Source organism: Physeter macrocephalus, chromosome 11 (assembly GCF_002837175.3).
Source record: "Physeter macrocephalus isolate SW-GA chromosome 11, ASM283717v5, whole genome shotgun sequence".
NCBI lineage: Eukaryota > Metazoa > Chordata > Mammalia > Artiodactyla > Physeteridae > Physeter > Physeter macrocephalus.
The window spans coordinates 174,302,124-174,328,547 of NC_041224.1; the positions used below are offsets into that span (position 1 = coordinate 174,302,124).

Consider the following 26,424-nt stretch of genomic DNA (forward strand, 5'->3'; position numbering starts at 1 on the left):
GGCCACGGCTCACGGGCCCAGCCGCTCCGCGGCACGTGGGGTCCTCCCGGACCGGGGCGCGAACCCGGTTCCCCTGCATCGGCAGGCGGACGCGCAACCACTGCGCCACCAGGGAAGCCCCCGCTTGTTCCTTTTAATACCCAAAAATGCCTGCACTGATGTCCTCTGATTATGAACTTTAGACATTAACCACTGAGTTCCTGCTATGACAGATGAGCTTCAGCACCTAATGGGATCTCTCCCACTAATCATCAAGGGAACATAGTAGCTCTCAAACTTTGATACTGCATTTCCTTTCGTGAGCTTTAGAATGTAGAGTATGGGGCTTCCCTGGTGGCGCAGTGGTTGAGAGTCCGCCTGCCGATGCGGGGGACGCGGGTTCGTGCCCGGGTCCGGGAAGATCCCACGTGCCGCGGAGCGGCCGGGCCCGTGAGCCGTGGCCGCTGCGCCTGCGCGTCCGGAGCCTGTGCTCCGCAACGGGAGAGGCCACAGCGGTGAGAGGCCCGCGTACCGCAAAAAAAAAAAAAACCCAAAAAACCAAAATGTAGAGTATGTTCTATATTGCTTCCTTCTTCATTCTAATAAAGAGCTTTAAATAATTAAGACAATTTCATTCTCTATTTGGTGAAAAAATTTAAAATGTGTTACCTCTTTTTTGAGATACAAAGTGTTTGTGTCTGTAAGAAAGTATAGCCCTTGGTCAGTCATGGGGGACTGGGTGAGTGGGGAGGACATGGAGTGGGTGGGGCTATAGTAGAGGGAACTTTATCACTTTACCTCATGTACTTTCTGAGATTTGGGGAGTTTTCTGTTTTTGTTTTTACAGTGGATATGTATTACTTCTTAATGATGATTTATTGAACTATTTTCAAGTATTTTAATATAAAAGAATTCTTCTACCTTGCCTTTCACAGATACTATCAAAGGAAGGCAAAACTGGAGAAAGAAATGAAGTATAAGAAATGCAAGAAAACATTTGTATATATGGATAAAATGCGCTGCTCGTTCACAAGTGAACAAGCAGATCATTTTAGACCCATTAAAATGATCACAAATAAAAAAAGATAACCCAGTTAGAAGACCTCTAAGTGGGCCAAGCATTCACAAGATAGGCCAATCTGAGGCACAACAGAGCAGGAAGGGTAAGAGAACAAAATTAAATTGAAGAGGCGATTTTTGTTAATAGAATAAAAATAGAAACTAAAGTTAATATTTGATTGGGATTAATATGTGGACATAGTGTTCTTTTTTTCTTTTTTTAAATCTTTACTCGAGTATAATTGCTTTACAATGGTGTGTTAGTTTCTGCTTTATAACAAAGTGAACCAGCTATACGTATACACATATCCCCATATCTCTTCCTTCTTGAGTCTCCCTCCCTCCCACCCTCCCTATCCCACCCCTCTAGGTGGTCACAAAGCACTAAGCTGATCTCCCTGTGCTATGCGGCTGCTTCCCACTAGCTGTCGATTTTACATTTGGTAGTGTACATATGTCCATGCCACTCTCTCACTTTGTCCCAGCTTACCCTTCCCCCTCCCCGTGTCCTCAATTCCATTCTCTAGTAGGTCTGTGGACATAGTGTTCCTAGACTTAATTCAATAATACTTTCTCACCTTACAGTTGGAATCCATGAGTTTATTAGATTCAGGAGATCAGTATTTTATTGTTTTCCTTGTTCGAGAAATCAGCTCATGAGCCTAAAATTTACCATGACTACTGTGTCGCTTAGATCCTCTGACAATTTAAGTATATCTCACTTCAGTTTTTTTTTTCCTGGAAAATTATACATTATGAAAAATATTTTAATGGAATCACATGCCAGAAAGTATTCAAGGAGATTCAATGCTTAACTGTGTGAGGAGCCCTCCTGGGGAATGACAAACCCTTTGGAAACCAAACACTCCCAGGTCCAGGCCACCACTCTTCTAAATTCCCATCTCTACAGATGGTTCGTAACCAAGCATCGGGGTGTTACCAAAGCCCTCCCTCCACATACAGCCCCCAGCCCCCGACGCATAAGCTGCTCTCCCCCAGCCAGGGGGAGCGGAGGGGGAGGGAATTACTACTTCCTTCTGCAAGTGCTTAAGCTAAATAGCACTGCTTTATGTGAAATCATGAGAGGGCTTGCCCATAAAAAAGAATGAAATCATGCCATTTGCAGCAACATGGAGGGACCTAGAGATGATCATACTAAGTGAAGTAAGCCCGACAGAGAAAGACAAATACCACACGATATCACTTATATGTGGAATGGAACAAAATCATGTAACTGAACTTATTTACAAACTGGAAATAGGCTCACAGGCATAGAAAACAAACTTATGGTTACCAGAGGGGGGAAGGTAAGGAGATGAATTAGGAGTTTGGGATTAACATATATACATATATATATATGTATATATATATAAAGTAGATAAAGAACAAGGATTTACTGTACGTCACAGGGAACTATATTCAAGGTCTTGTAATAACCTATAATGGAAAAGAATCTGAAAAAGAATATATTAGATATAGATATAGATAGATATAACTGAATCACTTTTCTGTACACCTGAAGCTAACACAACATTGTAAATTAGCTATACTTTAATTTTTTTTAATGGTTAAAAAAAAAAAGAGGGCCTTGCTTTCTGATTTGGGGCCTCCCACTCCATTCTCCATGCAACTGGAGGGGGTGCATAATGGGGACACCACAGGCCGGGCAGCCAGGCTTCCTGGATCGGACTCTCTACCACCACCTCACTCCGTGATCCTGAGCAAACCGAGCCTCAGCTCCCTTAGAAGGTAGAAACAGAGATGAGAGTATCTATCCCCTGATGGTGAGAATTCGATAAAGCCCATGAACTGTTCCCATCCGTGTCAGCTATTATCAGTATCACAAGCCCTCCCCAAAAGTGAAAGCACACCGCTGCAGGCCAGGAAATAGGAAGGGGCTGGAGACTTGAGCTGGGCTCAGAAGAGGTTGGGTGGCTGGAGGGGGGCAGCCAGGGACAAAAATGGGGAGGGGGCAGTGAAGCATCAGAGGGGATGCCCCCCTGGTGTAAAGCCACTCCTTGAAAGAGGAGTCACTTCAAATCCCGCTGGTAATTAAAAGTACACATGATTTTAAATCACGTTCTAAATGGATCCAAGTAACTGCTCCGCTTTTTGGCCCTACAGCCCTGAATGAAGAAATCAGCCATTTCGAAAAGCAGAAGGTGTTTATTTTAGTGTCCACGGTGATGACCTGGGCGCGGTCCAAACCCCTGGACCCAGTAAGTAGTGTGCTGGCTTTTCTTTTATGCAACATTTCACCCCCGATTCCTTGTAATCTGCACGCGAGAACTTTCTACCGTGGATGGTGTATTCTTAGACTCCTGAACCCTACCCCGTAATAAGCACTCTGCAGAGTTCACAGGCTCAAAGAACACTCCATTCTAAGGGGCCGCATTGTTTTACATGCCCCTTAGAAAAAAAAAGAAAATGCCGCCTAGTCAAGTATAACAATGCTTATCTCTTTTTATTTTAAATGTATTGAAAGCCCTCTCTTTTAGACTGATTTAGACCTACATCTTTGTCATATACATTCCTGTGCCTACATTAAAAGGAAAAATATAAGCAAAATACGGTGGCTATAGTATTACCCAACCTTCTTCAAGCTCAGAGTCCTGTTTCTCTGAATCACACCTGCATTCTGTCTGTTTTCACACAATAACTTAGTATAAAACCTGAGTCGTGTCATGTATCTCTAGGTAGTTTCCTATAAAGCTCATGGTTATTATTTTGCAAAAAATATGGATTCAGAGTCATTCTTCTAGTATTGCTTATTTTCTCCCCTGAGACCAGATTTCCATTTGCTTCTCTGCCCCAGTGCCTCTGTGCCTATGAACCACCTTTTCATCTCAGTGCTGAGTCACACTATAATCTTTTTAAAGACATCGTAAAAGGAAATTAGACCAACATGCATAACACCTAACTCAGTTTAAGGATGACAGTATGTGCTCAAGGTGACCCGAAGGTGACCCAGGCTCCAGCGAGGACAGCACGGATGCTTCTTGGCTGAGTACATTGTGATAAACCATTGATGACAAGACACATTCTAATTTCAGAGACGTTAAAAGGTGAAAAAAAAATGCACATGTTAGACTCAATGGAATACATTATTTATAACAAGGAAATATTTAGGGATTTATCATACTTATTGCGTCAAAGGCCATTTGTTTGTTTAATTATCTCTCCCTCAGTGGACTGGAAGGTCTTTGAGGGCAGGGACCAGAGGTTTCCTGTCCTTTTCTTAGAAAGCTCTCTCCCCTACTCCATCTGGCTGCTATCATCTCAAGGAGCAGGCCAGTCGTTTTCTTCCTGTTGAAGTTCTATCCCTCAAAGAGTCTAGTAAAGTGTCTGCTACAAAACAATCATTGGTCATTTGACTGGCTGATCATTTTGCTGGCCTGATTGACCGTCACCACTCCTTCAGTTATAAACTAACCTGTACTGACTTAAGCAAAATGGGGATTTATTGACTCATATAACTGGTAAGTCCAATAACGGACTTCAGGCACAGCTGGATCTAGAGGCTTAAAAAGTGTTCTCAGAACTAACCGACTCTTTTTCTCTATTCAACTGCTTCTTTTCCTCTCTGAGTAGGCTTCATTCTCAGGGAAGCTCTCCCCTCCTTCTGGCCCCCAGGAGCTCCCAGGCTTACATCCCTAGAACTTCGATTGTCTTTTCCATTTTGACCATGTCCCAATCCAGCACTGGAATATGCTGTTTTTCCAGGTCTGAGGTCACAGGCCAAACCCTAAACCAGTCACTGTGGCCAGGGAAATGTAGAGCTCTGATTGGCCAGACCTGGGATCATGTACCCACTTCTAGAGGCAGGGACGATCACCCAGCCCTGACCTCGCACTCTAGATCAGCAAGCAACCTCGCCCTCTGCTTCCCATTGGGTTTGGCCAGTGGGAAGTGCCAGTGAAGGATGGGGAAAATGAGAAGAGTGAGGTCACGGTATTATCCCTCCAACTCCTTTCTGCCCAGTTGCTACTGGCCGGCTGAGCCCTTCAACCAAAGTCACTGCTCCTGCCAGGGAGCCCTCTCCACGCTGCTCACCTCCAGGTCCTAATTATCACTTGCACCCTCTATACTCTGGGACCTTCGAGTGGTACAGAGCACCCTGTTACTGACTCCAGGGTATGTGATTTCCCTATACCTGCCCACATCTTTGTAAATAGTCCTATTATTAAACCCTCCTCAAATTACCCACGTTGAGTGTGCTATTTCTTTCATGCTAGGACCCTGACTGATACTTTATGGTTCACTGAAATCAGTTGAGCTTGTGAAAAGTCATGACTTCGTAATGCAACTCAAAAGAGAAAAGTGAATACTACATTGGGGTAGATGCTGCTGTTTTCCGGTCAAACAGCCATCCTCCTGTCTTCCCATCAGAGTCCTGATTTGTTCAGGTGTCCACGCTGCCCACGAGACCCAGGGAAGGAAGTCTCTATCCCCAGCTCCAGGGGAAAAAATCCTAATTAATTCAAATGAGCCATTGCCTCCTTCCAGTCCAACCTCCAACAAACAGCTTAAGGGAACTTGTTAAAATATAATTCAGGGATTTCCCTGGTGGCGCGGTGGTTAAGAGTCTGCCTGCCAAATCAGGGGACGCGGGTTCTTTCCCTGGTCGGGGCAGATCCCACATGCCACGGAGCGACTAGGCCCATGCGCCACAACTACTGAAGCCCGCACTCCCTAGAGCCCGCGTGCTGCAACTACTGAGCCCACGCACCGCAACTGCTGAAGCCCGCGTGCCTGGAGCCCGTGCTCCACAGCGGGAGAAGCCACCACAGCGAGAGGCCCACGCGCTGCAGCGAAGAGTAGCCCCCGCTCACCACAGCCAGAGAAAGACCCAACGCAGCCAGATAAATAAATAAAATAAAATATAATTCAGATTGTGTTATAGTCCTGCTTAAAATGCTTAAGACCCTTCTATGCCCCTAGAATGAATCTAAACTCCTTCACATGGTCCACAAACCCTGGCAACCTGACAGGGCCTACCTTTTTTTTTTTTTTTTAAAGGTTTTTATTTTAAATATTTATTTATTTATTTGGCTGTGCTGGGTCTTAGTTGCGGCACGTGGGATCTTTAGTTGTGGCATGAGGGATCTAGTTCCCTGACCAGGGATCGAACCCAGGCCCCCTGCATTGGGAGCGTGGAGTCTTAAACACTGCACCACCAGGGAAGTCCCCTGGCATTACCTACCTCCTCCTCTACCAATCCCCAGCTTGGCTCCAGTTATTTCAGCCCTTCTTCCCATTTCTCAAATCTGCAATGACTGTTCTACCTCAGGGTCCTCATCCTGGTGTTTCTCCTGCCTCTCTGATTAATTTCATGTAAGCCCTGGACTCAGATGCTCTGGGCTGGTTATTTAACTTATACCAATGTGATGTGATTGGACTGTATATTTTAGAAATCCTACTCCAAATAGGACCTCTAAATCTGGATGGATTTGGGGGAAATCACTCTGTATCATGGATCTCAGTTTCTCCCTTTGATTCTCCAGGAAGTTTTTATTTAATTGTCCTTCCATGGGAGGAGTGTACAGCAGGGTGAGTTGTGGAGAGACTGACTGATGAACAGCTCAGTATAGGGAAATATTTTTCTTTTTCTTTCTTGATTCTTAGGGCAAACTGATATCTTATCCGATGAAGCCAGTTTTTAAAGCCTGAGACAGAAACTTGGACATGGTATATTCTCATTAACGTGGGATGAATTTGAGGGAAAGAGGCAGTGTGGAAAAGAGAAAAAACACACATAATTTAGATTTTAAAAATGAGGGCTTCCCTGGTGGCGCAGTGGTTAAGAATCTGCCTGCCAGTGCAGGGGACACGGGATCGAACCCTGGTTCATGAAGATTCCACATGCCGCGGAGCGGCTAAGCCTGTGCACCACAACTACTGAAGCCCGAGCACCTAGAGCCCGTGCTCTGCAACAAGAGAAGCCACCGCAATGAGAAACCTGCGCACCGCAACAAAGAGTAGCCCCCACTCGCCGCAACTAGAGAAAGCCCGCGCGCAGCAAGGAAGACCCAACACAGCCAAAAATAAATTAATTAAATTAATTAAATTAATTAATTAATTAAAAATAAATAAATAAAGAACTAAAAACATTTTTTTAAAAAGACACATTAAAAAAAAAAGAAACTACACACATCGCAAGAACTATTAAGAAATGGGTTTTTTAATGCCTTTATGGAATCACAGTGACATGTCACTGTCTCTACAAAATAAAAGAAGACATTTAAATTTTTTATTTTGTTTAAATTAAGTTTGAATGATAGAATCTGGCTAGCTAAAGCATTTTCAAGAAAATTAAATCACTATAAAAATAAGCAGTAGTTTTTAGAATGCTTTATTTGAGCTTAAAGGAACATAGTCTCCCTAGCATCTGTGGGCTTAGCAGTTTCCGTAGCTCTAACACGTGGAGTCTGGCCTTTTTTCTCTCATAGGATGATTCTGAGATTCCATTTACTGAAGAGGATTATCGAAGAAGAAAGCACCATCCTAATTTTCTGGACCACATAAATGCTGAAAAAATGGTTCTCAAGTTTGGGAAAAAGGTAAGTCTCGAGTAGTAGAACCTTTAGGGTAGGAAAAGCTCTTTTGGAAGCAGCTTACAATGCACGTGGTCAGGACTGTTCCACATACTCTATGTGTATCATGTCAGCTCGCTCCCCACCTCTGTATTTAGTTCCCACGTCCTTCCACCCACAGAGCTCCGAGCTTCAGGCTCCCCCAGGAGGCACTGTCCCAGGTCCTGCCACAGGTTCTGTTCCAGCCCCCTAAGATGGAAGCCTTGTATGGAGTTCCCAGCAGAGCTCAAGCCTTCACGTCCTAAGGGGTCTGTAGGTCCAAAGAGTCCCTTGGTCCAGAAGAGGCAAATAACTGAGAGCAGGAATGCAGAAGAGGGAACCACATTTTCCCTTCTTCCAGACTCTATCTCATTAGTTTCTTACAGCAACTCTGAAAAGTGCATATAAACCTCCTCTTACAGGGAATTCCCTGCTGGTCCAGTGATTAGGACTCAGCGCTTTCACTGCTGAGGACCCGGGGTTCAATCCCTGGTCAGGGAACTAAAATCCCGCAAGCCGAGCAGCCAAAATAAATAAATAAAAATAAACCTCATCTTACAAACAAGGAGACGGAAACTTCCAGAGGTTAAGTAACTCGCTCAGGGTCGCATAGCTAGGATTTGCTGAGCACTTCTTAGCCTCGTCTGATCTACTCCTTACAACAACTGTCTCGTGTACATACATAATTATTCCCATTTCACAAATGCAGACACTGTGGGAAAGAGCAGAGGTGGGATTCAAACCTGGATCCATCAGATACCAAAGCCTGTGGGTTTTGTTCGTATTTTTTCCTGACTCCAAAACTCCGTCATTCAGTAGAGTTGATCCTGACACATCCATGTCACTGATTACTGACACACCTCTAGCTGGGAAGTTCACGTAAACAAAAAGAATAGCTTATTAGCCTTCTGTTGCAGCAAAAGTTATCATTTTGAGATCCATATATTACAAAATTGTTTTATTTCTCTTATATTTTAGCAAAGTAGATGACAGGAATGCCCTGGTGATGAATAAGTAGTAACAACTAAAACTTATTGAGGGCCTGCTTACCATGTACCAGGCACTGCGCCAGATGTATTACTTACAGTACCTCATGTAATCCTCCTATATCTCATATGTAATCCTCACAATTCTGTGAATTAAGTGCTATCATCATCATCCTCATTTAACTTAGGTAGAATTTGTACAGAACCCCTAAACCTCTAAAGGTTCCATCCACTGCATTTTTCCCATTATCGGAAGACCTGCGGTAGTGCTATGTAATGATAGTTCTAAGATGACACCTAGTGGTCTCAGAGGATATTACAGTAGGAACTTGGTCCTTAAATTCTGTCCTACTAGTAAATGTTTTTATTTTATTTAAAAAAAGTTTTTGGGTTTCCCTGGTGGCGCAGTGGTTGAGAGTCTGCCTGCCAATGCAGGGGACCCGGGCGGTTTCGAGCCCTGGTCTGGGAGGATCCCACATGCTGCGGAGCACCTGGGCCCGTGAGCCACAATTACTGAGCCTGCGCGTCTGGAGCCTGCGCTCCGCAACAAGAAAGGCCGCGACAGTGGGAGGCCCGTGCCCCGGTCCGGGAGGATCCCGCGTGCCGCGGAGCGGCTGGGCCCGTGAGCCACAACTACTGAGCCTGCGCGTCTGGAGCCTGTGCTCCGCAACAGGAGAGGCCACAGCAGTTGAGAGGCCCGCGTACCCCAAAAAAAAAAAAAAAAAAATTCAATACTTTAAAAATATATATATTTTTTTTTACTTGGCAATACAAACACTGTGAGTATAAAATATTTGAGGGAAAAAAATATGGGATTAGGCATTCTACGCTGAGCCTGTGCGTCCGGAGCCTGTGCTCCGCAACGGGAGAGGCCACAGCAGTTGAGAGGCCCGCGTACCACAAAAAAAAAAAAAAAAAAAAAATTCAATACTTTAAAAAGATATATATTTTTTTTACTTGGCAATACAAACACTGTGAGTATAAAATATTTGAGGGAAAAAATATGGAATTAGGCATTCTAGTCCCTTTTCTACCCATTAACTTATGACCTTAGCCAAGTCATTCAACTTTTGGAGTTAAATAAGTAAAATAAAGGGCTTAGACTAGAAAATCTAGATTTCTTCTAACTCCGAATCCTACAACTATGTTATTTTATTAAACTTTGAACATTGCCCCAAATAGAAAATTCATGATTTCTTGATCATTTGTTTCAAATTCACTGATTGAGAAGGCATGATCACACATGCAAAAATAATAGATGTGAATGATAGTCTAAAATGGAGAAATAGGGAATTCCCTGGTAGTCCAGTGGTTAGGACTCTGTGCTTCCACTGCAGGGGCGACGGGTTTGATCCCTGTTCTGGGAACTAAGATCCCACAAGCTGTGTGGCACAGCCCAAATAAATAAATAAATAAAATTAAATAGTGTCATCTTAATATCTTTTTTATCATAAAAACATTAAAATATGTCCCATGCTCTAAATTATACGATCAAAATTTAATTTCAAAAATTATTTTTTTTAATCCCAAGCTTTCCTAATCACTCTTTTCTGAACAATTAATAAGATAAGGTTGATCTGGCCAACTTGGTCATCTTAATAACCCTTCTGTAACCTAGTGTGTTTCATCAAATAGGTAGAACCTCGGAAGGAATCATTTTACTCATATCCGTTAAGATCTTGCTATGTAACAGGCACTGTGGCTAAGAGCTGGCCTCACAGCCATGAACAAAACAGACGTGGTCTCTGCACTCCTGGGGCTGGTTGTCCAGTGTTCATCATCTGTCACCACATCTGCAGTAATCACATTTATATTTACATGCTATATTATAAACACAAGAAGGTGGACCAGTTTAGTTTTTGAGGCAAGTTCATAGGCTTTTTAAATCCTTTGGGGAATTTTCACTTATCACTTTCCCTAGGACAGGTAGGAAAAGCCAAGGGACTGGGTCACCTTGTCCTTGCCTCTCTTATCCACTCGTCCAGATGTACGGGAATGTAGGTCAATTATGATGATATGGTTCCTCCTCAGAAAGCTCACTCAGAGACCCCAGTTTTCTCATATCAGGGATGAGGGTGTGTGTGAGGGGGGATTTTCTGGTCTCTACTTGGGTTCCATCCTCAGTTCATGATTGTCTCTTCAACTTACCAACATCCAACCTTCCCAAATCAAATCACAGTGGTGATGGAGGGTCTCTGTATTGATAATTCTACTTCTGACACCAACAAGAGCGTTCTAATTGGATGATGAATTAGCAAGAAGAGGCCAGTCAGAGCACACATATGCTCACAAATCACACTCTCTCGGGTTAGATTAAATCCCCAATGTAATTAACCAAAAATTAAAAATCTCAAGTGGGACGGCTCATGAGTCAAATGTTTAATGGAACCTAAACAGGTATCTGTTGGTCATTGCACATTTTATACTTGGACCTCACATTAGCAATACAGAAAAAATTGCACCAACCATTGCATGAGTCTCTCTGGATTGTTAAGTTAAACATCATCAAAGCCACGTGATTATTGGATTATGAGAGTGGAGAGCATCAGAGGAGGAGAATCAGTGCCCAGGTATCCCTAAGTATGACCTCTGCCTTAAGCTTTTCAACATGCCCAAAAGCCTGTTTCTACACAGTGTAGCTGCTAGTACCTTGATGACAGTAAAAAATAGATGAGTATTGAGGCAAATTCTCCCAGCACCTAAATTACTCCTCCTGCATGAAGGGAACTCCATGTCTATTAATATCCTCATATTAAGGCCCATCACCAAATTCCTGGGTTCTATGTACGTCCCCCTCCCCTACTAGGTAATTAAAGACCATCATGGAAGGACTGATTTTTACATCTTCCTTTGCCTTTAGGTGCCCGGCATAGCACTTAAAGGTGGTAAGTCTTCACAAATAATAAACTCTGGCTTTCATTTAATTGAGTCCCAATTACATTTTAATAGTGGTCAGTGGGGTTGAGTTCCCCGCCTTGAGTATCTTTTAAGAGATACTCTTTTTGTCCTAAACAGTACATTAGGAGCTTGAAAGAGGTGATGAGACTTACTGAAGTGCTCATTTAAAATAATCACTGGGGGCTTCCCTGGTGGCGCAGTGGTTGCGCGTCCACCTGCCAATGCAGGGGAGCCGGGTTCGGGCCCCGGTCTGGGAGGATCCCGCATGCCGCGGAGCGGCTGGGCCCGTGGGCCGTGGCCGCTGGGCCTGCGCGTCCGGAGCCTGTGCTCCGCAACGGGAGAGGCCACGGCAGTGAGAGGCCCGCGTACCGCAAAAAAAAAAAAAAAAAAAAAAAAAAAATCACTAAAAATGATCTGATCCAACGTGGTTCATAATAACATATTTAGCTATTTTCTTGTATTTTATCTAATAGGTCAGAAAATTTGCCACTTACGTAGTTGCTGCTGGACTTCAGTATGGAATGGAAGGAGGCATCTTACATGCTTTTTTTAAGGTATGACTTTTCCATGACTATAACTTTTTTTTTTAAGTGTTTTACACTAAGGTTACACAATTCGAAGGTTATATACTGGCTAGGCCCGTTTAATAGCAGAAAGTTAAGGAAAATATGGATGTCCAACATAACTACCCCTTTTTCTTGTATTTCCCACTCTCAGAATAATAAAGAAAAAAATGGATCTCCTTTCATTCATGAGACAAATGTTGATCCAGTGCCTACCGTGTACCAGAAACCATTGTAGATACTGGGAACACAACATAATAAAGTCCCTGCCCTTGTGGAGCTTACATTCTAGTGGGTGGAGAAGAAGAGCAATAGATAATAAGCAAGTTAGCCAGTAAACAGAGTATTTCAGATGTTGAAAAATAATCTGGAAAACAATGAAGCAGAGAAAGGTAGATAGAGCATGTGGGGCTAGGGTTGGGGGGTGATGTCTTTATATGATGGTTGAGGAAGGCCTTTCTTTTTTTACTTTATTTTATTTTTATATTTATTTTACTGTAGTATAGTTGATTTACAATGTTGTGTTACTTACTGCTGTACAGCACAGTGATTCAGATATATATATAAATATATATATGTATATATAGAGATATTCTTTTTCATATTCTTTTCCATTATGGTTAATCACCAGATATTGAATCTCGTTTCCTGTGCTATACGGTAGGACCTTGTTGTTTATCCATTCTGCATATAATAGCTTGCATCTGCTAATCCCAAACTCCCACTCCATTCCTCCCACATCCCTCCTCTCCCTTGGCAACCACAAGTCTGTTCTCTATGTCTGTGAGTCTGTTTCTGTTTCGTAGATAACTTCATTTGCGTCATGTTTTAGATTCCACATATAAGTGATATCATATGGTATTTGTCTTTCTCTTTCCGACCTACTTCACTTAGTATGATCATCTCTAGGTCCCTCCATGTTGCTGCAAATGGCATTATTTCATTCTTTTTTATGTCTGAGTAGTATTCCATTGTATATGTCACACATCTTTATTCATTCATCTATCGATGGACATTTAGGTTGTTTCCACGTCGTGGCTATTGTGAATAGTGCTGCTATAAACATAGGGGTGCATGTATCTTTTTGAGTAATAGTTTTGTCTGGGTATATGCCCAGGATTGCTGGATCATATGGCAACTCTATTTTTAGTTTTTTGAGGAACCTCCATACTGTTCTCCATAGTGGCTGCACCAATTTACATTCCCACCAACAGTGTAGGAGGGTTCCCTTTCCTCCACACCCTCTCCAGCATTTGTTATATGTAGACTTTTTAATGATGGCCATTCTGACCAGTGTGAGGTGGTCCCTCATTGTAGTTTTGATTTGCATTTCTCTAGTAATTAGTTGAGCATCTTTTCATGTGAGGAAGGCCTTTCTAGTGATGTGACATTTGAGCAGACAGTGAAAGGCAATGCGGAGCCAGCTAAGTGGCTTCCTGGGGGAAGGCAGTGGGCATTACAAGTGCAAAGAACCAAGGCAGAAACTTGCTGGCTGGGTTAAGGAGCAGCAAGAAGACCAATGTGGCTGAAAGTGCTGGAGGATGGTGGGTGATGGAGTCAAAGAGGGGATGGAGGAGGCAGGTGGATCCCAGCTTTGTAGCCCATTGTGAGGGTTTGGGCTTTTATTCTGAGTGGGTTGGGAAACAGACTATTTTGAGGATAGGAGTGGCCTAATCTGTCTTAAGTTTTCAAGGATAACGCTGTTCTTCTGCTGAGTTGAGAATGTACTGTAGGGGGCTCAAGAGCAGGGTAGTGCCTAAGACCTGGGTGGAAATGGTAGAGATACTGAAGATTGTTGGGCTTTGGGATGTTTTGAAGATGAAGCCAATGGGATTGGTTCCAAGCTTGGATGTAAGGGTGACAGAAAGGAAGTAAAAGATGACTTTAAGGATTTTGGTGCAAGTAACCGGAAGTAGGGAGCTGCTGTTTACTGAGATGGGGAAAGCTGGGAAGGGACAGATTAGGGCGAGGTGTGCAATCAATGGGAAGTTCAGGAGCTCAGCTTAGACACGTTGAGTTTGAGATGGCTGACATCCAAGTGTCGATACTCAGCAGGGAGGGAGTCGGACGTTGCGCTGGAAGGTGGGAGTTGTGTTTGGAGATTATGGAGGTAGTCAGGACTAGTTATAACCTTGGAAGCCATCAGCATATGGGTGGAATTTAAAACCATAAGACTGGATGACATCACCTAGAGAATGAGTATGGAGAAGAGAAGAGGTCTGAGGACTGAGTCTTGGGACACTCCTATATTTGGAGGTTTACAAGGATATGGGAGGGAGTCGGGAAAGGCAGCTGAGGAGGAGTTCCCAGTGAACCAAGAGGGGAGTGTGGAAAAAGACACGTGAAAGAAGTGTTTCTAAAATGAAATAATGACCAACCATGTCACACACTGCAGATAATCAAGTAAGATGAGACCGGAGGATTGACCTGGATATTTTTGGAATTGGGTAGAACGAAAGCCTGATATGAGTATGTTCAAGAGGGAGCACGAAGAGAGGAAGTGGAGATGGTGAGAATAGAGAAGCATTCTGAGAGATTTTACTGTAAAATGGGGCAGAAAAAGAAGGCAGGAGCTAGAAAAAGAAGTGTCAGGAAAGTGTTGGTTGATTGGTTTTTTAATACAAGAGATAGGACAGCTGAAGAGGATGAGCTAAAGAAAGCTCTTTCTCTTTGCCCATGCTCAGCCACCTTTTACCTACCTGACCACCGGATGCTGGCCTTCCAAGCCTCTGCCCGGTACCCTCTTGTCTTCTCCATCTACACTCTTTCCCTGGGTTAGGCTGTTCAATCCCATGACTGGTGCCAATGACTCTCCAACATCAGTCTCCAGCGGGACTCCCTCTCCTTAGTTCTCACTCTGCAGATCCACCACCTCAACTTGGATGTTTCACAACTCCAAACTACATCGACAATCACCCCCATACCTGCAGCTCCTCCAGGGCCCCACCTCAGGAAATTGGACCACCTTCCACCCAGCTGCACCAATCAGAACCCAACTCCGTCCTCTTTCTCATCCATCACAAGATCCCCAAGTCTTCTAGAGACAACCTCCCCAATATCTCCCTTCTCTCCAACCCAACACCTCCAACTCCCCACCCAAAGGCTAGGAGAAACACTCTCTTGTCCTCACCTGTCATGACCTCCGTCTCTTCATTTAAACTCTTACTTCCCATCATCCCTTCACAAGGCAACCAAAGCAAATCCAGTGATGTCACTTCCCTGCTTAAAACCCTTCAATGGTTTCCCCAAGTCCAAAATATCTTACAAGATCCAGTGGTCTGCTGTGGCCCCCACCCCTACCTCTTTCACTCTTGAAAAGCAGTATAAAATCATCTAGTACATGACAGTTAAACAGTACCCAGACTACCTATTTATTTACTGAAATATTTAATGAGGGGAAAAGACAAGGATTTGGACTCTGAAGATCAGGGTTCAAATCCAGTCAAAGGGACTCATCGGAGGTGGAATGTCCTGGAGGATACTTCATCCACTAAGCATTTTATCTACAAACTGATGATAATTACCCCCAGCCGGGGGGGGGGGGGGCGGGGGGGGGCGGGGGGGGGCAGGGGGGCGGGATTTTACATTTTAATTCTCACTTTTATGAGAATTAAAGACACCATGCATACTGAAGTATTTTCTTTCTATGTAGATGACCACTAAAGACAGCTGATGAGATTATGATTTCTTGCAAAGTATTTCAGCCCGGAGGTGGCACTTTATTTCTCTTAATAGGATTTGATCAGCAACTAAATCTCATCAGAACTGATTTACAAAACATCTTGAGGCTATTATTTCATCGGACAGATAGATCTTTTTGGATGCCTCTGACTATGGCTCTGTCTGTGAGCTGTAATAGTCAGGCACACATAACTGGGAAAAGTATGCTTTTGCTTTTCTTTCTTTTAGCTAGCTTGGTCGGGTGAGGTCCCTGCATTACCAGTTTTTGGAGATGGAACAAATGTAATTCCAGCAATTCATGTTCTTGATTTAGCAGGGTAAGTATTCTACCAGATATATGACTTCCCAAGAATTAGCTGACTACCATGTTTGTTTCTTACCCAGGGCTAAGACCCCCACGTGTATTATTGTATTTCTTCTTCACAACAACCCTAAGCAGAAGGTACTTTTATCATCTCCACCTTGCATCTGATGAAACAGTGTCCATCATCTAAAAGCTCCACACTTCTGATAGCAAGTTCAAGTTCACCTTTTAGAAATCTTACCAGCAGAATAGCATGTCTTCCAATTTGGGAAGAGAACTCTCTATATGCATTCTGGGGACCTGGTCCTTTGTCCCAGATGAGATTGCTATGTCCAGCCCACCAACTTAAATTCCAGAAATTTGTGAACTGTAAACCAGAAGCTTTAAAAAAATTTTTTTGGCAATTGTTAAGTGATATCAACACGTGTTTTTCAGACTCGCAGAGTATCCCCAGGTCCCCGTCTCCTCCTTTGCAGACACTGCCTTAAACACTAAGTCAGAGATAAGGTTCACTGTATCTGCAGTTCATCGCTCCTACGTTTCGAGTTCCAGGGGCTTTATTCTGTCAAACCCTTCGGTTCACCCCACAGGAGGGAGCAGCACCTCTCTGAGATTCTTTCTGGTTTCTAGATCCCCCCCTCTTTCTCTCATCCACCAGCCACTATTAAATTAGTCTCACTCCCAAGTGGATTTACAGATTTACTGGGAAACAGTGAAGCTTAAACTTCAGGACCCTCCCCTGCATGGGTCCCTTCCACGACCCTAAACTTCATTTTTATTATTGTTCTCAAAGAGGGATTCCCTAAGTTGTCTAAGCTTCAGACTCCACATAAAACCTAGATCTGCTCCAGCCAGCGTTGACACTGGACACGGCAGGGCTGACGCGGACCCTTTTTTCCTGCAGGGATTTTACACGATTACATTATCAGGTTTTAAAGTTGTGAAAGAATCTTACATTATTAAATAAATTAAATTATTCCCTGGGGCTTCCCTGGTGGCGCAGTGGTTGCGCGTCCGCCTGCCGATGCAGGGGAACCGGGTTCGCGCCCCGGTCTGGGAGGATCCCGTGAGCCGTGGCCGCTGAGCCTGCGCGTCCGGAGCCTGCGCTCCGCAGCGGGAGAGGCCACAGCAGAGGGAGGCCCGCATACCACAAAAAAAAAAAAAAAAAAAAAGAAAAAGAAAAAAAAATTATTCCCATTACACAAGGACACGGGGGCCCTTGCGGTAGCATTTTTTTCCAACAAGTTTCTTGAAGATTGTCAACTATTTAACAAAGAAAGAAGCTACAAGAGGAAATGTTCTGTGAAATTAATATAAAACAAATATGAAATGGATATTTAGACAGGTGCGTTTGTTTTAGTTTCGTTTGACTGAAAAGGAAGCGGAGATGGAGGTAGAATCTACAATCGTGTGACAGTTTTCCATTCACTATTGTTTCTCTGGAATTTTGTTCATCTGTATTCAAACCCTGTTCTGCCTCTCACTAGCTGTGTGAATTTGGGAAAGTTGCTTAACCCCTTTGGGTCTGATTTTCTCATTTGTGAGATGAAGATGATAATAGCCTTACCTGATAGGGTTGTTCTGAGAATTCCATGGGGTAACACCTGGAAAGCCCACAGCACAGGCCTGACGGAGTTAAGCCCTCAGACACGTTGGCCGTCATTCATAATTAATCCAGGGTAGGAAATCTAAGCCACTCCGTGCTATGTGACTTAAGGAGCCACAGCTTCTGTGAATCTGTGTTTTGCTTCGTGAAACACCTTCCCCACAGCATTGTTTTGGGACTTTAATGAGCCGCTGGGTAAGCGGACTTCATCAACGCAAGTCCTGTCGGGGCTCAGCTACTCTTGTACTTGGGGCGAATCTGGAGCCAGGTGGACCTGGCTTCCAATCCCGGCCCTTCTACCTTCCCATGAGCTCTTCAGCCCAAGAAATGTCACTTAACTCTTTACCAGCTTCCTTCACTGTAGAGTGGGGACCAGCATCCCAACCCTGACCTTGTTGGAAAATAAGATAATTGCTAAATCACCAAACCTGACATCTGGTCCATGGGGGTGGCATCCATTGAATTCTATTTACTACATCTCCTCTGCTTATTCCCTCTGGGTATGATGTTCCCTGGCGGTCTGCAGAGTGATACAGAACGTCATAGACCACGTGCCAAAGTTCCATTACCTGGTGGCTGTGGACGAGTCGGTTCATACTCTGGAAGACTTTGTCAAGGTATAGCCATGTCATCCCAGATTGGATGGCGTCTCTTAAATCATTTTACCCTCCCCCCCGCCAAAGTATTATAATTATGGAATCAGGAGTGCTAACAGGACCGGGGACTCCTAAGATACAGTATCCTTAAACCCAAGCTTGCCATTTGTATCTGCAGTGTATGTATTGGGAAATTACAACCACAATGGTTTTTACTCCAGTATATGCACAGAGGGGAGCAAAAAAAGCCCACTGTAGGACTCCCACACACACAGATCACACACCGCGACACTAAAATCTATCTGTGACTTTTTCCCCAAAGTACCCTTATTTATGGTCAAGTTCACCAAACCTACTGGCGGCTTCCAGGAGCTCTGGGTCTCTGAGGGCCCCCTTTCCTATCTGGGCTGCTCTGGTTAAAGCCACCTGTCACCTTATGGCCCAGCTGGCCCAGCCAGTGCGGCCTTCTCTCGCCCTTTCCTTGGCCACCCCTACTAACTCTTAAGATTCGGCTCAGACATCTTCCTCCGCACCCTCCTGGCTCCATCCCACCTCCCCCATGGGCAAGCACCTCTTTTCCAGATGCCTAGCATCAGACAATACACACAAGCATCTGTCTCTCCCTTTTCAGACTGGGGGCTCCCTGAGGGCAGAGATCGGGCCTTATTCATCTCTGTGCTCTTTAACTACCTGTGGAACACATACACCAGTGAATACCCTCAGTGCTCTCCCCCGTTGCTTTGCAAATTTTTTTTTTATTATTCAGTTATGTTTATATTCATTTGAGAAATTTTATATTGAACTCTTACAGGTCAACCAAATAATATTTTTATTTTTCTCTAACAGTGCATCAGTAAAAGTACTGGCCCTGGGAAAATCCAGAAAGTACCCAAAGAAAATGCTTTCCTAACCAAGGACTTAACAGTTAGTATATAAGAGATTCTTTTTTTCTACTCTTGTCCTAAAGGTGTTGGTTCTTGAGGGGTTTGGAGTCAGAAGACCTGGCTTCCAATTTCATTTCAGCTCCTCCTGCACAGCTGACAGTCTTAGCTATTGCAACTTCCTCTTCACCTCTGGGAGCCTGTTGTTCTTTGTTTTTTCTTTTTTTGAAAAACCCTCAGAGGTCGTGCTCAGAAAATGTATTTGAAAGCTGTCTGATGTGTAAAATGCTATACAAACACTGGGTGTTGCTCTCTTTGGCCTCTTTCAAAAATTCAGACAGGAGGCTGAATTTCTGATTCCATCAGAGCAGCAACGAAAGCACAGTTTTAGTCATACAGTGCATTCTTCCAGCTTGTTTTAGAATGTAATATTTTTAGGAATAAATTCCAACAAAACAGTGCATTGGAATATGTTTCTGAAGGAACCGATATCATTGGTTGCCTCTGAGGGGCAGAACTGGGTGGGTGCTGATGGAGACCAAAGGGAGTGCTTTCCCCTCTACTTTTTTTTTTAATTGAAATATAGTTGATTTCCAATGCTGTGTTAGTTTCAGGTGTACAGCAAAGTGATTCAGTTATCCATATATATATATATTTTTCCAGATTCTTTTCCCTTATAGGTTATTACAAACTACTGAGTAGAGTTCCCTGTGCTATACAGTAGGTCCTTGTTGGTTATCTATTTTATATATATGGTAGCGTGTGTAAGTTTCCCCTATACTTTTTGTTCTTTTGGATTTTGAACCGTGTGATTGTACTACTCAAAAAATAGGTAGTATTAAAATTTGTAAAAAAAAAAAAAAAGAAAGGACAAATCTCTAATGTTCCTTTATCTCTTAGCAAGAGGATATTGACCATTTACTGGTCAATTTGAGAATGGAAACAGTCTTTGTGAAGGAAAATTTTAACATTCGATGGTTCGCCCAAGCAGGATTTGTGGAAAATATCAACAGTATCCTCAAAGAGTACAAGCAAAGCAGAAGACTATTGGTAACTATAACCACTTCCTGTTTAAGCTTCTGATTTAAGCAAAGTAAATGAAACTTTTGGTGTAATTACACCAATGAAAGTACTTTTTCCAATGTCTGAATTTCTAAATTCAAGTTCTTTTTCAATCTTTTTTTTTTTTTTGGCCACACCACGCAGCTTGCGGGATCCTAGTTCCCCAGCCAGGGATCAAACCCGTGCCCCTTGCAGTGAAAGCGTGGAGTCCTAACCACTGGACCTCCAGGGAATTCCCTCAAGTTCTTTTTCAAATTTGACCTATTGCCCAGGCCAAAAAAATCTACCTCTATATTCTATTGATACTTGCCAATTGAATATTAAAAATTTTTAAGTTGACAGAGATGATTGTTATGCTTGACACAAATTGAACATGATAGTAAGCCCCGGACTGATTGTCACAGAGTTGTCCCTATATGGGAAAATGTCTGGTACCTTACTGGTCTGCCTGTTTCCCCCCAGGCATACATCTGGAAAAGGGTAGGTAGGAGGTGGGGACGTCTGATGATTACTTTGATCTTTTCTTGTTGGCCAGGGGATTTGCCAGTCATTTTAATCACCACAACTTTTCATAGATATTCTTAACTACATAGTATAGACGAGGAAACCAAGGCTTGGAAGATGGAGCAATTTCTTCAAGGTCACACAGCTAGTCAGGGATTCAAATTAGCTAAGATGCCAACTTAGCCAGAGTGGCCTTTACTATGGAGCCTCCACACACCCCTCTCTGAAATCAGGTAAATGCGGCACTTGCCCACATCTTTCGATTTATCCCAGGGAGGCATTTCAAAGATGAGAGTAAATATGACATGAGAAGGCATTTTGAAAACTATAGGCTATGAGTAACAGGTGCCATCATAGTTGAATTGCCATCGTGCACGGAAATACTGCATAAAAGCAAGTAGAGTTGCCATTGTAGCCCAAGAGCAATATTCCCCTGAAAAGCATGCCTTGTTGAGAATCAGTAAAAGATGTGCCACATTAAAAACTAGAAAGAAAAAATTAAAAAAATTTTTAAGTAAGTAATTTAAAAGGAAAAAAATAGCCCAAGAGCAATATTCCCCTGAAAAGCATGCCTTGTTGAGAATCAGTAAAAGATGTGCCACATTAAAAACTAGAAAGAAAAAATTAAAAAAATTTTTAAGTAAGTAATTTAAAAGAAAAAAAAAAAAAAGATGTACCACTTTACAAAAAAGCAATGATCCAAGACTTCCCTGGTGGTTCAGTGGTTAAGACTCTGCGCTTCCAGTGCTTCCACTGCAGGGGGCGCGGGTTTGATCCCTGGCTGGAGAACTAAGATCCCACATGCTGTGTGGCACCGCCAAAAAGTTTTTTTAAAAATTAAAAAAAAAAAAGAAACAATGATCCTTTTAAGCATCTGAGACACCCACGATGGCTCTACTTGGAGACTGTCCCAAGGCACAGAGCAACCTGAGAGGTTAGACTAGTATTGTCGTTTGTGGGTCAACGTAAAACAACACCCGGTCAGAGTAGAGACGGGACAAGACACCTTAAAGAGACCATACGGTTCCTGATTAGCAAAACTGGACAGGACATGATAGAAGGAGTAAGCACATCTAAAAATGAAACTGAGTCTATCCATCCCTGGGGGCGTTGGTCAGCTTGGCAGCATAGAACAGGAAACACGACCAAGGACAATGTAGACAGTGCCACACCAGCGACATCCAGCAAGATGGAGCCTCAAGCCAAGGGCCTCCACAACTCCAGTTCCTTTAGCAAGGCAAAGTCATCCCTGTGCAGAGACAGGTGCATCCAACCACCTTGACCTAATACCATTCAACAGTCCATTCATCCAACTCTCCTTGGTCTGATCAAAGCTCATCAAGCTACTTTCTAAACGTGTCTGCCTTGAGGGGTAAATGTGCACTTGGAGTGTTCTGAGTTCAGTGGCAACCCTATTTCTCATTATAACCGAATAAACTACCATTCTGGTTTTGTAGCCAGATGAGGTGAGCTTACCCCAGGAGACAGATCCGCCCTTGGTGTGTGGATGAAACAAGGCACGTGAACCTGCCCAGTTGACAGCCGGACCTCAGGCCTTGGTGACTACACCGTGCCTACCTCGGAGCCCAGCCCTGCCCATCAAGACTCAGCTCCAGAGATGCTCTCCTGACCGCTGCCACCCTCCACTGCCTGCCATCTTGGTCATTGCCATCACCCTGAGAGAACCTGTCCCTAAGCAGACGGGGTCATCCACGTCCACCACGCCTTACCCAGCACCACTGCAGTAGCCCTGCTCACTCCCTTCACAGCCTTGGCTTCCTCATCTGACAAATAGTAATAATAACAACAGTAGTAGTAGTAATAATAATGGTGGTAGTAATAATAACGATAACCAACTCTGTGCATGAAATTACGTAGTCTTTAAGCACCTGGACACTCTGCCCATGGAAATGCTTTTCAATGGCACGATTTTTAAAAAAAATTTTTTTAATTTAAAATTTTAAAAATTTGCCTTGCAAATTACCAGGCTTCAGTTTCACAACTGTTTGGACCATTTTGAAAGAAATGACTATTTGTCACCGATGTTTTTATTTCTATTAGAAATAAACATTTGCTCACCAGTTATGAATGTGATGAGCTCCTGGAAACTTTTTTTTAAAATGAGTGTATTTTTCAGATGTAGAGAACAAACGTATGGACACCAAGGGCGGGAAAGCGGGGGGTTCAGGGGTGGGGTGGTGGTGGTGATATGAACTGGGAGATTGGGATTGACATATATACACTAATATGTATAAGATAGATAACTAATAAAAAATAAAAATTTTAAAAATGAGTGTATTTTTAAAAACTAAGATTGACTGTTTTCATTTATTTTTATTTTTTTTAATTAACTGTTTTTAAAAAGAAAAGTTTAATTAAAGACCAAGTTTAGTCCAGAAACAATGTTCATCAGGCAATAAATTAAGCACCCTGTATTAGCGGACCAGAAATTCTATTTCTCTGCTGCCTTTACAGGAGTAGCACCACAAAGGTGAAACTGGTAGCATGTGATGCTTGAGTACTTGGTTCACATCCTGCTGAGTGTCATGTGCCCCGTGCCCAGCTCAGGGCACGTAGTGGATGCTCGTTAAACACCAGGAGGAAGTGACTCTGGGGTCTTGACGGAGGACTGAGAATCAGCCTGCAGGATCCCGAGACGTAAAAGGGCCGACCCTTGAAATAAAGAACACTGTCTAGCTACAGATGGTCCAGAGCTCCCTGTATGATGCTTATTCTCCTCTTTTAGCCCATCAAAATTTGCATTCTTGGTCCTCCTGCTGTGGGAAAATCCAGCATCGCTGAAGTGTTGTCCAAATACTACAAACTGCATCACATTAAATTGAAGGATGTCATTTCCGAAGCCATAGCAAAACTGGTAACACTTTTAACTACTTTACTGGGAATTTTTATATTTTAAAAATGCTTTGTCTTAGTCATAATTAAGAAATCACTAATTTTCCATGGCATATCCTACAAAGGGATTTGTTATTTTAATTGGATTTTGTTGTTGGCTCCATCATGAAAACACAGAAACCCACATGGCTTTTCCTCTGGAAGCGTCTTTCGTGGGTCGCTCTTAAAATTTAGTCTTTCTCCAGCTGTTGCTCAAAATATATCTTGCATTCTCTCTATTGACTGGAACATTTTCATTTTTTTCTTTATTCTTTTTTTTTAATTGAAGTATAGTTGATGTATAATATTACATAACTTACAGGTGTACAGTGTAGTGATTCACAATTTTTCAAGCTTATACTCCATTTATAGTTATTAAAACGCATTGTCTACATTCCCCATGTTGTACAATATATCCTTATTGTAGTTTATTTTATACCTAATAGTTAGTACCTCTTAATCCCCTGCCCCCTACCTAGCCCATTTCCCCTTCCGTCTCCTCACAAGTAACCACTAGTTTGTTCTCTACATCTGAGTCTGCTTCCTTTTTGTTATATACACTAGTTGTATTTTTTAGATTCCACATATAAGTGATATCGTACAGTATTTGTCTTTCTCTGTCTGACTTCTTTCATTTAGCATAATGCCCTCCAAGTCCATCCATGTTGCTGCAAATGGCAACATTTCATTCTTTTTTATGGCTGAGTAGTATTCCATTGTATGTATGTGTATGTGTGTATATATATATACACACACCATATCTTGTTTATCCATTTATCTGTTGACGGTCAGTTAGTCTGCTTCCATATTTTGACTACTGTAAATAATGCTGCTATGAACTTTGGGTGCACATATCTTTTTGAATTAGTGTTTTTGGTTTTTTCGGATATATACCCAGTTTTTTTTTTTATTCTTGATGTATGTTTCTCAGGGTATTATCAGACCGTTTATCAACAGCTTAAAAAAAAAAGACTATTTTCTTGGTGCAGTTTTAGGTTCACAGCAAAGTTGAGAGGAAGGTACAGAGATTTCCCCCACATCCCCTACCCCTTGCACAGGCAGCCTCCCCCATTATCATTAAACCCCACCAGAGTGGGACATTTGTTACATCGATGAACTTATATTCACATATCATATCACCTAAAGTCCATAGTTGACATTAGGGTTCACTCTTGCTGTTGTACATTCTATGGGTTTGGACAAATGTATAATGAAATGTGTCCACCATTATAGTATCATACAGAGTAGTTTTCACTGCCCTGAAAATTCTCTGTGCTCTGCTGTCCCTCCTTCTCCCCAAATAGCTGCTTTTTATCATTTTATTGGGAATGGTAGGTACTGAGGTACATTTCCAAAGGTGATTATTAAAAGTCTTGATTTCTACAAAATGTGTGTCCCCCAAGTAAGATCCAACCTGATACCTGGAAAAGTGTTGACTCTTTTTCGTTTGTTTGTTTTTTGGCTGCGTCATGCAGCTTGCAGGATTAGGATTAGTTCCCCGACCAGGGATCCAACCCGGGCCCCCTGCAGTGGAAGCTCGGAGACCTAACCACTGGACCGCCAGGGAAGTCCTAGAAAAGTGTTGATTCTTAAGTAGTTCTGGCGTTAGCACAGAAATAGATTATTCTCCTAAAATAGAGTAAGAAAACCCCCGAGGCTCTTATCTGTCTTCTTGATAGACGCATCCTGACCACTTTTGCACAGCTCTCCTTGAGCACCTCCCCTGTTTGGGTACCAGCCTTTTCCGGGATCACTCGCCAGATGATTTATGAGCAGCCAATCAATGCATGGGACCATCTGATTTGGATATTCCCCCGTGGTGTGTAGGAGGCGATCATTACACCTAAGGATGTAGGGGAAGGAGGGGAAGAAGAAGGTGAAGAGGAGGAAGAAGAGGAGAACGTGGAGGATGCTCAGGAGCTCTTGGATGGCCTCAAGGAAAGCGCGGAGCAGAACGCAGGTAAGCACACAGCACACGGCTGCACTGCTTTTGTAACGGTGGGATTTGTTTCCTTGTTATAAAAAACTACTTGTTTGCTATTAAAAGTAAAGTACAGAAATTATAACAACCACACGCACACACACACAATCATTCACTATCTCAACCCCGGGGGAAAAAAATCACCATTAGCATTTTGTTGACTATTGGTTATAAGATGGGAAAGAATTACCTAAGTTTTAAAAAAATCAAATGTGTAGTCATACATATTTCTAAAGCATCAAAAAACATTAATTAAAAGGCAAAGGGCAAATCAGGAAAAAGTATTTGCCACCAATATGACAAAGAGTTAATAGCCTTCATGCATAAAACGCTCAGGCAAACTAATTAGAAAATCATTAAATCCTGAAGAGAAAAAAATGGATGAATAACTTGGACCAATAATTAATTCATTCAGGAAGAAATACAAATAAATAGAAAAATATTCTTGCCCGCGGGGTAATTTTACCCAGTTTGTTGAACACATGCCTCCCAGGAAGGTGTCCCTTTAAACTCAAACTCTGCACTCCTTCTTTCCCCACCCCTGGATGGAATTTTAGGCTGGCCCCACTGCAGCTCTTAGATAATAAGTAAGTGGGCTCTCTGTTTATTCATGCTTTCAGAAGTCCATTCCAATCAAATAATCACAAACTAAGTTTTGAACTGAGATGTCTTTAAGGGAGCTTGCCACCCAGCAGGAAAACAGCAGCAGTTATGAGAAAAATAAAACTATTTCATTTTTACACCTAGATAGTTGAGAACCTCCATCAAACTGGTAATACTGGCATTGGCTATAAACCAGTCCAACGTGTAAGCAAGTTTGGACTCTTACTCAATGGAGAATTCCCCCCCCCACCCCCCCA

The 26,424-nt window shown here is 42.8% G+C and overlaps 1 protein-coding gene across 3 annotated transcripts in view; it reads left to right on the forward strand.

The window, feature by feature from the left end:
• Positions 1-26,424, forward strand: part of AK7 (adenylate kinase 7) — a 53,558-nt gene that overhangs the window by 10,960 nt on the left and 16,174 nt on the right. For all 3 annotated transcript variants that reach the window (XM_024131110.1, XM_024131111.1, XM_024131112.1), the window contains exons 4-12: positions 3,163-3,257; positions 7,488-7,598; positions 11,968-12,048; positions 15,967-16,055; positions 18,175-18,265; positions 19,091-19,168; positions 20,026-20,175; positions 23,438-23,566; positions 25,411-25,543. In XM_024131110.1, coding sequence (XP_023986878.1) covers positions 3,163-3,257; positions 7,488-7,598; positions 11,968-12,048; positions 15,967-16,055; positions 18,175-18,265; positions 19,091-19,168; positions 20,026-20,175; positions 23,438-23,566; positions 25,411-25,543 — 957 coding nt within the window. The remainder of the gene's footprint in view (positions 1-3,162; positions 3,258-7,487; positions 7,599-11,967; positions 12,049-15,966; positions 16,056-18,174; positions 18,266-19,090; positions 19,169-20,025; positions 20,176-23,437; positions 23,567-25,410; positions 25,544-26,424) is intronic.